This window comes from Somniosus microcephalus, chromosome 2, assembly GCF_052327205.1.
Source record: "Somniosus microcephalus isolate GS21.2 chromosome 2, FLI_Smic_1.0, whole genome shotgun sequence".
NCBI lineage: Eukaryota > Metazoa > Chordata > Chondrichthyes > Squaliformes > Somniosidae > Somniosus > Somniosus microcephalus.
Window position 1 is genome coordinate 216,810,356 of NC_140988.1, and position 14,003 is coordinate 216,824,358.

The window sequence follows — 14,003 nt, forward strand, 5'->3', positions numbered from 1 at the left end:
ACTACTTTACTCTGGTGTTTAGTAATCAACCAAGACAATGAGGCAGAAATTCCGGTCCCTACGGGTGTGTACGCACTATGTACTCACCCGTAGGGCCAACGGAAATGCCGGTTTTAGGCATGCACTGCGCATGCGCTGGAAACCGGCATTTCCGATCTGTCAAGAAAGCTCGACAGATCCTCCGGCTGCGCTGGAGCAGGGCCTCTGCGGGTGGAGTTCCATTTTTTGGAGACCCTCCGCCCGCAGAAAACACTTACAATTCTTGCTGCTTTTACCAGGATAAGAGTTGAAAAAAGTAAAAAAAAAAATTTCCACTGATTTATCATTTAAAAATACTTGAAAGGCAGTTTATTTTTAGCCCTGTTAAAAACTTTAATTTTTTTTCAAAAAATAACATTTTTTGTTTACTTAATTTATGTAATTTAGTCATTAAAAAAAATAAAAAAACATCACATTTTAAAAAAGTTTTACTATTTTTTGGGGGTGATCTCCATTCATATATTTGACAGGTCTTCCTGTCAAATGTATGAATGGAGATTCCCTTCTCTGATTGGCTCCCCATGGCCCACGTGATCCCAGGGACGCTGCGAACCTCCTGCACCTCTGGGATATGTGGGCCCTGCACTCTGGCAGTTTGGAGAGGCCCAGCAACGGAACTCCATGCCTCCCGGGAGCCCTCCGGTCCAGGCGCAGATTTTTCCAGATCGCAGCCCTCCGCCTGCGAACGGAATTTCTGGGCCAATAACTCTGTACAGATCTCCTTACCTCAGTTGTGGGGGGAAGTGGGAAAGATGCCAGCATTGCTGGTAGGAAAGACAGGCTGCCCGGTGAAGAGCAATCAAAAGTGCCACCTAAGGGCTTAAAGTGCACACCCAGTTCTCCCAATCATTCTCATGAACTTTAATTTGCATTTAGCAAGTCTTAAAGCTTACCTCATCACTTCAGATTAGTGCAGTGTTTGAATTTAGAATAGCTCATTTTAGGAACATTGATCAATTAGGTCTCTTTTTCTTCCCCAAACAATTATCCAGTTCCTGAAACTATCCATAGGCTTAAGTACTTACTATTTTACTTATTCAGTGTCCATCTTTCGCAAGGAAGCACTAACTTGAATTCACAAAGATGTGACTTCTTAAATAACTAAAACATTCTTTGAAAGCGAATATCTATATATTGTTTCACAAATAACTTCTGCTTAAACAGAGTAAACCATGCTTACGATGACCATTACTATTTCATCATTTTCAAATGCATCCTAACTGTACAATAAAACAAATATCAACTTCACATTTCCTTTGATAACAAAGTTTTCCATCTGGCACAGGTTTGTAGGGCACAAAACATGCTAATTGAATAATTTTTAATAACTGTGATATCTGAACACGTAAAAAACATTTGCCTCACTGAACAAATTCCAGTTTACAAAAAAAGCAATCACATTGCTTAAAATAATTTTCAAAGATCTTTTGGGGGTGATGTTGATTTATCACCCACCCTATTATATCCTCCCAAAAATGTAATGTATAGCACAATAAATACAAAGAAAAATCAGAAACAATTCTGGAAAAAACCCTCAAAACTTACTTTTTCCAATATCCAAAAGAACTTTTGCACACCTCGGCTGCCCCTCTATCAGAACCTGCCTTCTGTTATCACGTTATTCGCCTACATGACAACAGTGGCTACACTCCAAACAAAAAAAAAAAATCATTGGATGTTGCAGCAATTTGGATGCCTGGAAGATGAAATAAGGGCCCGTAAATTCCATTCCCTACGGCTGTGTACGCGTTATGTATTCAGCCGGAGGGCCAACGGAAGTGTCAGTTTTAGGCATGCGCTAGAAACCGGAAGTTCCGTCTGTGAAGAAAGGGCTTCTTCACAGGTCAAACGCCTGTGCCGGATAGGCAGCGCGTACGGCTGAAACTTCCGTTTTTTCCCCCACAGTTGCTTCAGTCCAGGTAAGTCTGAAACTGCTGCGCCTGGAAAAGCAGGCCTGTTTTTACCAGGCTAAGAGGCGAAGTAAAAAAAAAAAATTTTCCACTGATTTATCATTTTAAAATACTTTAAAGAAAGGTAAGTTTATTTTTAGCCCTGTTAAAAACTTTAATTATTTTTTTTCAAAAATTTAAATTTTTGTTTAAAATAGTTAATTTATGTAATTTATAGTCATTTAAAAAATGTGAATATATTGAATGCATGTTTATATTTAACAAAAATAAAGTACAGATTTCATTCAGGGCTGAAGAATGTTGTCCATCTCACACACAGAAATTTGCTGAATACCTGCAGTGTTTAACAATAGCTTATTTGTAGCAGAACCAGCACGGAACATTGTTTTAATAATGGAACGATTACTAAAATTACTATTTGTTGTTAGATAATTAGGACTGAATTTGGCTTTGTGTACATTAATAAAACAACAGGGTGCATGTAGAGGCAACTGTAAGCACAACAGTATAAGCCAATACTTGAACATCACAACCTGTTACAGTAATAAGCTTTAGTAATAGCCTTGGCTCAGAGTCATAAGGTTGTAGGTTTAAGCCCCACTCTAGGACATAATCTAGGTTGACACTCCAGTGCAGCTCTGATGGAGTGCTGTTGTTCGGATGAGGCATTAAAACAGACTCTGTCCTCTCAGGTGCATGTAAAAGATTCCAGGGCACAATTCAAATAAAAGCAAGTGAGTTTTCCAGGTGTCTTGGCCAACTTTTATCCCTCAACCAATACCTAGAAACAGATTATCTGGTCATTTATCTCATTGCTGTTTGTGGGACCGTAACGTGAGCAAATTGGTGGTCATGTTTGCCTACATTACAACACTAACTATACTTCAAAAGTACTTAATTGGCTGCAAAATGCTTTGGGACATCCTGAGGTCATGAAAAGTGTTATATAAATGCAAGTTGTTTCTTTCTTTAACTGAACTGAATACATCTGTACAGCTTTGAGTCTAGAGTAAGGAGATATAATTGAGGTTACAGAGAACATAAGAATTTTTATGCATAGGCCCAAAGGAGCCTCACATTTTCAAGCATCAATTCTGCCTACCCATTTTTTCACCACACTAAGGCTTTTCTACTCAAACTAACATACTGCTAAAAAATTAAAAAATGTTAGCAGGGAAATTAACTGCTCAATCCCATGTAGTGCGACTTTGAATATTTATGTTGACATTCTGTGGAATTTCTTTAAGTCCTACAATAGTTGTGTATTTGTTCTTGATTCAGCATTTGTTGTTGGACAAGATTTTGAGTAATAAATCCATTAAATTAATCAATTTTAAATGTGAGCAGTTACCTGTGCACAAACCAATACAAATCAGACAAAATCGAGGAGTATTTTTATCATTAGCAAAATAACTCCCAAGATCCAATTTTTGCATATTTGGCTTCCATTTTAATTTCCTCAATTGCTACCAATATTTTAAGAACAATTACAAATGCTTAGTTTGCTTTCTCTTATTAAATTGGGGGAAAAGACTAAACAGAAAACTAGTAAGAAAACATTTTACACCATTTTCTCCTGCAATGTCACTAATTTGAACTAAGATATTCAAACAACATAATAGAATTATTTTACCAAAGTAATGGCCCAGAAATTAGGATCGGGGGCTTGCCGCGCGTGCAAGCCCCCGATGTGCACTCACCTGGTGCGCCGACATCTGAAGCCTGGGCCTGCTTGGAATTCCTGTCACTGGCCCGGTTCAGATGTCGGCGCGCTGTGCTTGCCTGATCCAGCGGCGTAGTTAGTGCGATGTGCTGGCTGGGATCAGGTGAGCACTGTGCAGCCAATCAGGGGAGGGGATAATTAGCACATATATGCATTTTAACATTGGAAACAGTGAGAATGTGCTTAAAATTCATATCTGACATAAAATTATTGTACATCTCTATTGGCCACTAATCATAACACATTAAAGATTTTCAAACTTGTTGTTTAACTATGTCAATTAAAAATTATTTTTTAAGAACATTTAATTTATTCTGACAAGGGTTATCACAGTGGTTATCTGCAATTCCCTTGCAACATTTTAGAAGGCAAGTACTAGTTTTCTTCCATTTTACAAATCTGAAGTTAATCTCTCAATTTCAGTCAACAGAACTGGTCTGTAGTAAAGAAAATGTATATTAATAATTTTTAATGCCATTATGGATGAAAAGGTTGTATATTTTACAAACAATGCAAGATGTTTGTGTTCGTGCAGCCTACATTGAGCTGGTGATTCTATTCTTGGATTAAGCTGAAGAATGTTGAACTTGTCCGTGCCGAGTTAATCGTAACTATTCTAATTTCAGTTGTGAAGAGAGGACAATTGGGACCTGCTATTCAAATCTTAGTGCCTTTAGAAATGATCAAAATGAATTAAAAAGGCAAAGTTTTTTATTTTATATTTGAAAGCCTGTCAGATTTTGTACTGCAGAGGTAATCCAAAGCTCAAAGATTTAAAGCTCACATTCGTATTGAAAACAGAGAGCTTCTTTGTATTTTGTACGAAGGAAAAATAAAATCCCACAGAGGTATTTCCTTCCTTTCTGTACAAAGGCTGCACCCCCCCCCACCCCCCACAAACACTGTGTAGAAACCATTTCTGTTTCTAACTTTTCACATCCCTCCACACACAGACAAATCATCTGGGAAACAGCAAAGCGATCCTTTTCAAATAATGCCGGTAACAGGAGCAGCCTGTTCTGGGGACAGGCCCCGACTGCCTCTGTGCGTAGTTTACAAATTGTTCCTAATGTGTGAGATTTGCGGCCCATGCCAAGTTTCTTCTCTAGGCCTTAGCCCCTTCAAATGGATCCTGTCACAAAAGTAGCTCCCAGGGGGATTCACAAGGGATCAGAAATCACAGAGTCACAAAGCTTGGTGTTTCGAAGGCCCAATAGGCCCCAGAGGGAAAACAACAAGTCTGTTGTCTATACAACATGACAGCTGCTCAGATTAGGAGTTTAGCTTTTATTTTTTTCATGGAGTTTCTTCAAAACACATCCACAATTAAAGTAAAATCTATTTTATACCCATGTAAATACAAAGGATTTTATATTGAAGTATTTCAGTTGGTAAGCATATCATTTTTTTAGTGTCATACTGAGACTGTTGGAAGCAAATGCTTTTGACACTTCTCCACGACATTCAGAAACATGATATTTAGAAAAGAGAAAATGTTAGTTGAGCCAGACCTTAAGTATAGAATGTGAATGCGTTAGTACATAGGTGGGAGTATTTTGGTCTTTTGCTCTAATTAATACTTTTTATTGTGACTGGAAAAACAGCTTAATGGGGAGAAAAATGTTCTGTATTTTTCAAATGCATATTATGTCAACCTGCAAGCTCAAAGTAGTAAGTATTCTAGTCATCCATGTGTGTGCCATATGCAATGACTAAATTCTAATCTGGTAAATTTGCCGGTATCTTGGAAGATTGTGGCAACTGAACAAATTTGAGCAAATTTTATTCTTCTGATTTAGCATCAAGATTTAAAAGAACATATTAAATGACATATTGATAATATAAAAACCAAGGTCATTGCAAGGATCAGTGGTACACAAGTTGAGATCTTCACTTTGCTTTCCTTTGTCCTGGGGACTACTTTACACTGAGCATGAAAAGAAAAAGAAAAACCAACACCCATATCTATTAATTTCTGTAATGCTGGGAATACTTCTTCAGCCTAAAAGGATGAGCCACCAACAAACTCAGTGAAATCCTCACTCCCATCAGGTCACCTTCATGAGGATCATATGTACATTAAGCATATTGTGAGAACTGGTACAAAACTCCCATTTTAACATTTCCAGTAAAGCACCATATATTTTGGAGGCAATGTGCACATACGAGAAAAGAAATCAAAATAACTAAAGCTCTTCAGAACAAAATGTAATTTCATTGATAGGCAGATCATCAATGGCTTGCGATGTTATGTACATCATTTATTCTAAAGACAAAGACAAACACCAGACATGGGTTTATAGCTTTGCCAGATTTAAATTCTTCAGAAAAAACAACATTTTATGACATTGTTAAAATCTTGGAAGGATTTCTGGGTCCCCCAAGGTCATTAAAAATACTGAAAAGACATGGGTACAGATGCAGATTGGAGTTTGAAACAATAACAGAGTTATACTTTTATGTCTAAAGCACTGCTTTAATAATTGAGTAAATCCAACTTGGATAAATATTTGAAGCTATAAATGTTGTACTTGTAACAACAGAAAATGCTGGAAACACTCAGCAGGTCAGGCAGCATCCGTGGAGAGAGAGAAAAGACTTAACGTTTCAGGTCGATGACCCTTCGTCGTTGTTTGTTTGTTCCAAAGAATTCAAATCTGGCAAAGCTATAAACCCATGTCTGGTGTTTGTCTTTGTCTTTAGTACAAAACATCGCAAGCCATTGATGATCATCCTATCAATGAAATTACATTTTGTTCTGACGAAGGGTCATTGACCTGAAATGTTAACTCTTTTTCTCTCTCCACAGATGCTGCCTGATGTGCTGAGTGTTTCCAGCATTCTCTGTTGTTACTTCAGATTTCCAGCATCTGCAGTATTTTGCTATGGTATTATGTTGTACTTGTATTGCACTTATCAACAAAAGAAAATTCAGCATATATGTTGATTTTTGAAGTACTTTTGAAGGTTTGGTTAACTTTATCCTTGATGTTAACTCTTTTATCTTTCCCTCCCTCAGGGAATTGTTCCCAATTTAGCCAGTGGAAGCAGAACTGTTCTCCTCCACAACTACTACTAATGCTGCCTTATAACAGGCATACTTGTAGAAGGCTGGATAGGCTGGGTCAATATTTTTCCCACACCTATCTCCCCACTCTAATTCACTGCTGTGATGAAAGGGAAGTAACAGTTTAAAAAAATATCTTTACACATCTCACTCAAACCCTGGAATTAGCAGTTTTTCAATAAAGAACATAAGAATTTAAGAAATAGGAGCAGGAGTAGGCCAATCGGCCCCTCGAGCCTGCTCCGCCATTCAATAAGATCATGGCTGATCTGATCCTAACCGACAATCCACTATCACAGAACCATCCACACGAAATAGGAGCAGGATCAGGCTACACGGCCCCTGGGCCCGCTCCGCTACCCACAGGGCCATGACCGATCCGAACCTAGACTCATGTCCAAATTCCTGCCCGCTCCCCGTAACCCTTAATTCCCTTTACTTCTAGGAAACTGTCTATTTCTGTTTTAAATTTATGTAATGATGTAGCTTCTACAGCTTTTTGGGGCAGCATATTCCATGGACCTACCACCCTCTGAGTGAAGTAGTTCCTCTCATCTCAGTCTTGAAAGAGCAGCCCCTTATTCTAAGACTATGCCCCCTAGTTCTAGTTTCACCCATCATCGGGAACATCTGCCCCGATCCCCCTCGCCAGTCTCTCTCCCTCTCTCTCTCTCCCCCCCAGTCTCTCTCTCTCCCCCCCCAGTCTCTCTCTCTCCCCACCCCCCTCAGACTCTCTCTCTCTCCCCCCCAGTCTCTCTCTCTCCCCCCCAGTCTCTCTCTTCCCCCCCCCCAGTCTCTCTCTTCCCCCCCAGTCTCTCTCTCTCCCCCCCAGTCTCTCTCTCTCTCCCCCAGTCTCTCTCTCTCTCCCCCCCAGTCTCTCTCTCTCTCCCCCCCAGTCTCTCTCTCTCTCCCCCCAGTCTCTCTCTCTCTCCCCCCCAGTCTCTCTCTCTCTCCCCCCCACAGTCTCTCTCTCTCTCTCCCCCCCCCAGTCTCTCTCTCTCTCCCCCCCCAGTCTCTCTCTCTCCCCCCCCCCCCCAGTCTCTCTCTCCCCCCCAGGTCTCTCTCTCTCTCCCCCCCCAGTCTCTCTCTCTCTCTCCCCCCCCCAGTCTCTCTCTCTCCCCCCCCCAGTCTCTCTCTCTCCCCCCCAGTCTCTCTCTCTCCCCCCCCCAGTCTCTCTCTCTCCCCCCCCCAGTCTCTCTCTCTCCCCCCAGTCTCTCTCTCTCCCCCCCAGTCTCTCTCTCTCCCCCCCCAGTCTCTCTCTCTCCCCCCCCAGTCTCTCTCTCTCCCCCCCCAAGTCTCTCTCTCTCCCCCCCCCCCAGTCTCTCTCTCTCCCCCCCCCCAGTCTCTCTCTCTCCCCCCCAGTCTCTCTCTCTCCACCCCCCCCAGTCTCTCTCTCTCCCCCCCCCAGTCTCTCTCTCTCCCCCCCCCCCCAGTCTCTCTCTCTCCCCCCCCCCCCAGTCTCTCTCTCCCCCCCCCCCCAGTCTCTCTCTCTCCCCCCCCCCACAGTCTCTCTCTCTCCCCCCCCCCCCAGTCTCTCTCTCTCCCCCCCCCCCCCAAGTCTCTCTCTCTCCCCCCCAGGTCTCTCTCTCTCTTTCCCCCCCCCCAGTCTCTCTCTCTCTCCCCCCCAGTCTCTCTCTCTCCCCCCCCAGTCTCTCTCTCTCCCCCCCCAGTCTCTCTCTCTCCCCCCCCAGTCTCTCTCTCTCCCCCCCCCAGTCTCTCTCTCTCCCCCCCCCCCAGTCTCTCTCTCTCCCCCCCAGGTCTCTCTCTCTCTCCCCCCCCCGTCTCTCTCTCTCTCCCCCCCCCGTCTCTCTCTCTCTCCCCCCCAGTCTCTCTCTCTCTCCCCCCCCCAGTCTCTCTCTCTCTCCCCCCAGTCTCTCTCTCTCTCCCCCCCAGTCTCTCTCTCTCTCCCCCCCAGTCTCTCTCTCTCTCCCCCCCAGTCTCTCTCTCTCTCCCCCCCAGTCTCTCTCTCTCTCCCCCCAGTCTCTCTCTCTCTCCCCCCCAGTCTCTCTCTCTCTCCCCCCCAGTCACTCTCTCTCTCCCCCCCAGTCACTCTCTCTCTCCCCCCCCGTCACTCTCTCTCCCCCCCCGTCACTCTCTCTCTCTCCCCCCAGTCTCTCTCTCTCCCCCCCCAGTCTCTCTCTCTCCCCCCCCCAGTCTCTCTCTCTCCCCCCCCAGTCTCTCTCTCTCCCCCCCCCAGTCTCTCTCTCCTCCCCAGTCTCTCTCTCCCCCAGTCTCTCTCTCTCCCCCCCAGTCTCTCTCTCTCTCCCCCCAGTCTCTCTCTCTCCCCCCCCGTCTCTCTCTCTCCCCCCCAGTCTCTCTCTCCTCCCCAGTCTCTCTCTCTCCCCCCCAGTCTCTCTCTCTCCCCCCCAGTCTCTCTCTCTCCCCCCCAGTCTCTCTCTCTCCCCCCCAGTCTCTCTCTCTCTCTCCCCCCAGTCTCTCTCTCTCCCCCCCAGTCTCTCTCTCTCTCTCTCCCCCCAGTCTCTCTCTCTCTCCCCCAGTCTCTCTCTCTCTCCCCCCAGTCTCTCTCTCTCTCCCCCCAGTCTCTCTCTCTCTCCCCCCAGTCTCTCTCTCTCTCCCCCCAGTCTCTCTCTCTCTCCCCCCAGTCTCTCTCTCTCTCCCCCCCAGTCTCCCTCTCTCTCCCCAGTCTCTCTCTCTCCCCCCGTCTCTCTCTCTCTCCCCCCGTCTCTCTCTCTCTCCCCCCGTCTCTCTCTCTCCCTCCCCCCCCGTCTCTCTCTCTCTCTCCCCCCCCGTCTCTCTCTCTCCCCCCCCAGTCTCTCTCTCTCCCCCCCCCGTCTCTCTCTCTCTCTCCCCCCCGTGTCTCTCTCTCTCCCTCCCCGTCTCTCTCTCTCTCTCTCTCTCCCCCCGTCTCTCTCTCTCCCCCCCAGTCTCTCTCTCTCTCTCCCCCCCAGTCTCTCTCTTCCCCCCCCCCAGTCTCTCTCTTCCCCCCCAGTCTCTCTCTCTCCCCCCCAGTCTCTCTCTCTCTCCCCCCCCAGTCTCTCTCTCTCTCCCCCCCAGTCTCTCTCTCTCCCCCCCAGTCTCTCTCTCTCTCCCCCCAGTCTCTCTCTCTCTCCCCCCCACAGTCTCTCTCTCTCTCCCCCCCCCAGTCTCTCTCTCTCTCCCCCCCAGTCTCTCTCTCTCTCCCCCCCCCCAGTCTCTCTCTCTCCCCCCCCCCCCAGTCTCTCTCTCCCCCCCAGGTCTCTCTCTCTCTCCCCCCCAGTCTCTCTCTCTCTCTCCCCCCCCCAGTCTCTCTCTCTCCCCCCCCCAGTCTCTCTCTCTCCCCCCCAGTCTCTCTCTCTCCCCCCCCCAGTCTCTCTCTCTCCCCCCCCAGTCTCTCTCTCTCCCCCCCCCAGTCTCTCTCTCTCCCCCCAGTCTCTCTCTCTCCCCCCCAGTCTCTGTCTCTCCCCCCCAGTCTCTCTCTCTCCCCCCCCAGTCTCTCTCTCTCCCCCCCCAGTCTCTCTCTCTCCCCCCCCCCCCCAGTCTCTCTCTCTCCCCCCCAGGTCTCTCTCTCTCTCCCCCCCCCGTCTCTCTCTCTCTCCCCCCCCCGTCTCTCTCTCTCTCCCCCCCCAGTCTCTCTCTCTCTCCCCCCCCCAGTCTCTCTCTCTCTCCCCCCCAGTCTCTCTCTCTCTCCCCCCCAGTCTCTCTCTCTCTCCCCCCCAGTCTCTCTCTCTCTCCCCCCCAGTCTCTCTCTCTCTCCCCCCAGTCTCTCTCTCTCTCCCCCCCAGTCTCTCTCTCTCTCCCCCCCAGTCTCTCTCTCTCTCCCCCCCAGTCACTCTCTCTCTCCCCCCAGTCACTCTCTCTCTCCCCCCCCGTCACTCTCTCCCCCCCCCCCGTCACTCTCTCTCTCTCCCCCCCCAGTCTCTCTCTCTCCCCCCCCCAGTCTCTCTCTCTCCCCCCCAGTCTCTCTCTCTCCCCCCCCAGTCTCTCTCTCTCCCCCCCCCAGTCTCTCTCTCCCCCAGTCTCTCTCTCTCCCCCCCAGTCTCTCTCTCTCTCCCCCCAGTCTCTCTCTCTCCCCCCCCGTCTCTCTCTCTCCCCCCCAGTCTCTCTCTCCTCCCAGTCTCTCTCTCTCCCCCCCAGTCTCTCTCTCTCCCCCCCAGTCTCTCTCTCTCCCCCCAGTCTCTCTCTCTCCCCCCCAGTCTCTCTCTCTCCCCCCCAGTCTCTCTCTCTCTCTCCCCCCAGTCTCTCTCTCTCCCCCCCAGTCTCTCTCTCTCTCTCTCCCCCGTCTCTCTCTCTCTCCCCCCAGTCTCTCTCTCTCTCTCCCCCCAGTCTCTCTCTCTCTCCCCCCAGTCTCTCTCTCTCTCCCCCAGTCTCTCTCTCTCTCCCCCCAGTCTCTCTCTCTCTCCCCCCCAGTCTCCCTCTCTCTCCCCAGTCTCTCTCTCTCCCCCCGTCTCTCTCTCTCTCCCCCCGTCTCTCTCTCTCTCCCCCCGTCTCTCTCTCTCCCTCCCCCCCGTCTCTCTCTCTCTCTCCCCCCCCGTCTCTCTCTCTCCCCCCCAGTCTCTCTCTCCCCCCCCGTCTCTCTCTCTCTCTCCCCCCCGTGTCTCTCTCTCTCCCTCCCCCGTCTCTCTCTCTCTCTCTCTCCCCCCCGTCTCTCTCTCTCCCCCCCCAGTCTCTCTCTCTCTCTCCCCCCCAGTCTCTCTCTCTCTCTCCCCCCCAGTCTCTCTCTCTCTCCCCCCCAGTCTCTCTCTCTCTCCCCCCCAGTCTCTCTCTCTCTCCCCCCCCAGTCTCTCTCTCTACCCCCCCCAGTCTCTCTCTCTCTCTCTCTCTCTCTACCCCCCCAGTCTCTCTCTCTCTCTACCCCCCAGTCTCTCTCTCTCTCTACCCCCCCAGTCTCTCTCTCTCTCCTCCCCCCCCCAGTCTCTCTCTCTCTCCCCCCCGGTCTCTCTCAATTTTTTCATTCAAATCGCTTTATTGGCATGATAAGGTACATCTTATGTTGCCAAAGCATCGAAAAACATTTATGGTTGAACACAAACGCAGATCTATCCATACAGTGTAGAAACAGATATATCCCTGAGTGTATAAATATACATTCGTATAATTTGTATATACTCTTTTCTTAGGTTTAACTGGTTGTCCCTCTGTTTATGGCAAGCTGTAACATAGTGTGCCGCTAAGGTTACACAATTTCTCTGTTCCCCTAGTAAGTATGGGAATTTTTGGTCGTCATTCAAATTTCTGAATTCAGGGCATATTTTTGTGAATTTTGGTAGAAATTCTCCCTGATGCCCTGATATTTTCCACAAGCTGTGAGGAAGTGCATCTCTGTCTCCACCACTCCCTGACTGCAGTGAGAGCATATCCTGTCCTCTCTTGGCAGCTGGGTCTGCCTGTGTCTGCCTTTTTCGATGGCCAGGCTATGTTCACTAAGTCTGTATCTTGTCAAGGTCTTTCTCAGTTTGCTATCCTTTACCATGGTCAGGTATTCAGCCATGTTGTATTGTCTGTTTAGGGCCAAGTAGCAATTGAGTTTGTTTTGGGTTTTTGTTGTTTCTGCCCAATATGACAGGTATTTTTCCTTTTGCTTAGTGACAGTTGTGTTGGGTCGAATTCTCTGTGCTACGATGTCACTGTCCTGGAGCTGGTTATTGTTAGTAGTGTTAGTGGTTGCTTCACTGAGTCCCAGGACTAGTTGACTGAGGGTATTCTTCTTTATGGTCCTCTCTTGGCATTTCAGGGCTTCGTAATGATAGCAGTGGGGGTTGCTCATTTTTAGGTGTTTCCAAAATTTGGTGGCTCTTTTTTTGGATAGTAATTATTAATGGATATTGGCCTAGTTCTGCCCTGCATGCATTGTTTACGGTTTTCCTGAGAGTCTGGAGGATACTTTTACAGAATTCTGCATGTAGGATCTCAATTGGGTGTTTGTCCCATTTTGTAAATTCTTGTTGTGTTAGCGGTCCCCACACCTCACTGCCATAGAGTGCAATTGGTTCAATTACTGATTTAAAATTTTTGAGCCAAATGCTAATTGGGATTTCTATTTGGATTGATTTTTAATGGCATAGAAAGCCCTTCTAGCTTTCTCTTTCAGTTCATTCACAGCCAGATGAAAATTTCCCGTAGAGCTGATTTTTAAGCCCAAGTATGTGTAGTTAGTGGTTTGTTCAATTTTAGTTGTTCCTAGTGTGAAATTTATTCTGGGTCCTTGATGTCTGGATCTTTGCTGGAACACAAGGACTTTGGTTTTTTGGGGGTTTATTGTCAGGGCCCAGGTCTGGCAGTACGACTCCAGCAGGTTCAGGTTCTGCTGTAGACCCTCCTTAGTTGGTGACAGCAGAACCAGGTCGTCTGCATAGAGGAGGAATTTAACCTTGGATTCATATAGGGTGAGGCCGGGTGCTGTAGATTGTTCAAGTAGTTTTGCCAATTCATTTATGTAAATATTAAAGAGTGTCGGTGAGATTGGCGAGCCCTGCGTCACCCCCCGCCCCTGTGGGAAGTATTTTGTTTGTTTGTCTCAATTTTAACTGCACATTTGTTGTTTGTATACATTGATTTAATTACATCATATGTTTTTCCCCCTACCCCGCTTTCGATAAGTTTCAGGAATAGACCGTCATGCCAGATGGAGTCGAAAGCCTTCTGGAAATCTATAAAGCATGCGTAGATTTTGCTTTTGTTATTGTGAACGTGTTTGTCAATTAGGGTCTGTAGGGTGAAGATATGATCTGATGTTCTATAGTTTGGCAGGAATCCAATTTGGCTTTTACTCAGGACATTGTGCTCCTCAAGGAAGTTTATAAGTCTTTTGTTTATGATGCTACAGAATACCTACCCCAGGTTACTGTTTACACAGATGCCTCGATAGTTGTTTGGGTCGACTTTGTCCCCACTTTTGTATATGGGCGTTATGAGTCCTTTGTTCCAGATATCAGGGAAATAGCCAACAGTCAGAACCAAGTTGAAGAGTTTTAGGATAGCCAGTTTCATTTTGTCATCCGTGTGTTTAATCATCTCGTTTAGTATGCCGTCTGTCCCGCAAGCTTTTCCTGGTTTCAGGTCCTTGAGTTTTTCAAAAAGTTCTTTTTCTGTTATTATGGAGTCTAGCGGGTTTTGGTTATCCTTTATGGCCATTTCTAGCTTTTCCAGTTTTTTGCATATTTGGTGTTGCTCTGGCCTTAGTGTGTTTTTCTGGTATAATTTTTCAAAGTGGTTTACCCATGTGTCCCCATTTTGAATGGCCAATTCGTCGTGTTGTTTTTTGTGTAGTGTTTTCAAGTTGTCCCAGAAACAATTGGAATCAATGGATTCCTCCATGGAGCTCAGT

The 14,003-nt window shown here is 46.9% G+C and overlaps 1 protein-coding gene across 1 annotated transcript in view; it reads right to left on the reverse strand.

Annotated features, from left to right (window-relative positions):
- Positions 1-14,003, reverse strand: part of atp8a1 (ATPase phospholipid transporting 8A1) — a 546,817-nt gene that overhangs the window by 37,459 nt on the left and 495,355 nt on the right. The window contains exons 33-34 of the mRNA XM_085969404.1: positions 6,814-6,826; positions 5,626-5,637 (exon numbers count right to left, since the gene is read on the reverse strand). Of these exons, the coding sequence (XP_085825530.1) occupies positions 5,626-5,637; positions 6,814-6,826 (25 nt within the window). The remainder of the gene's footprint in view (positions 1-5,625; positions 5,638-6,813; positions 6,827-14,003) is intronic.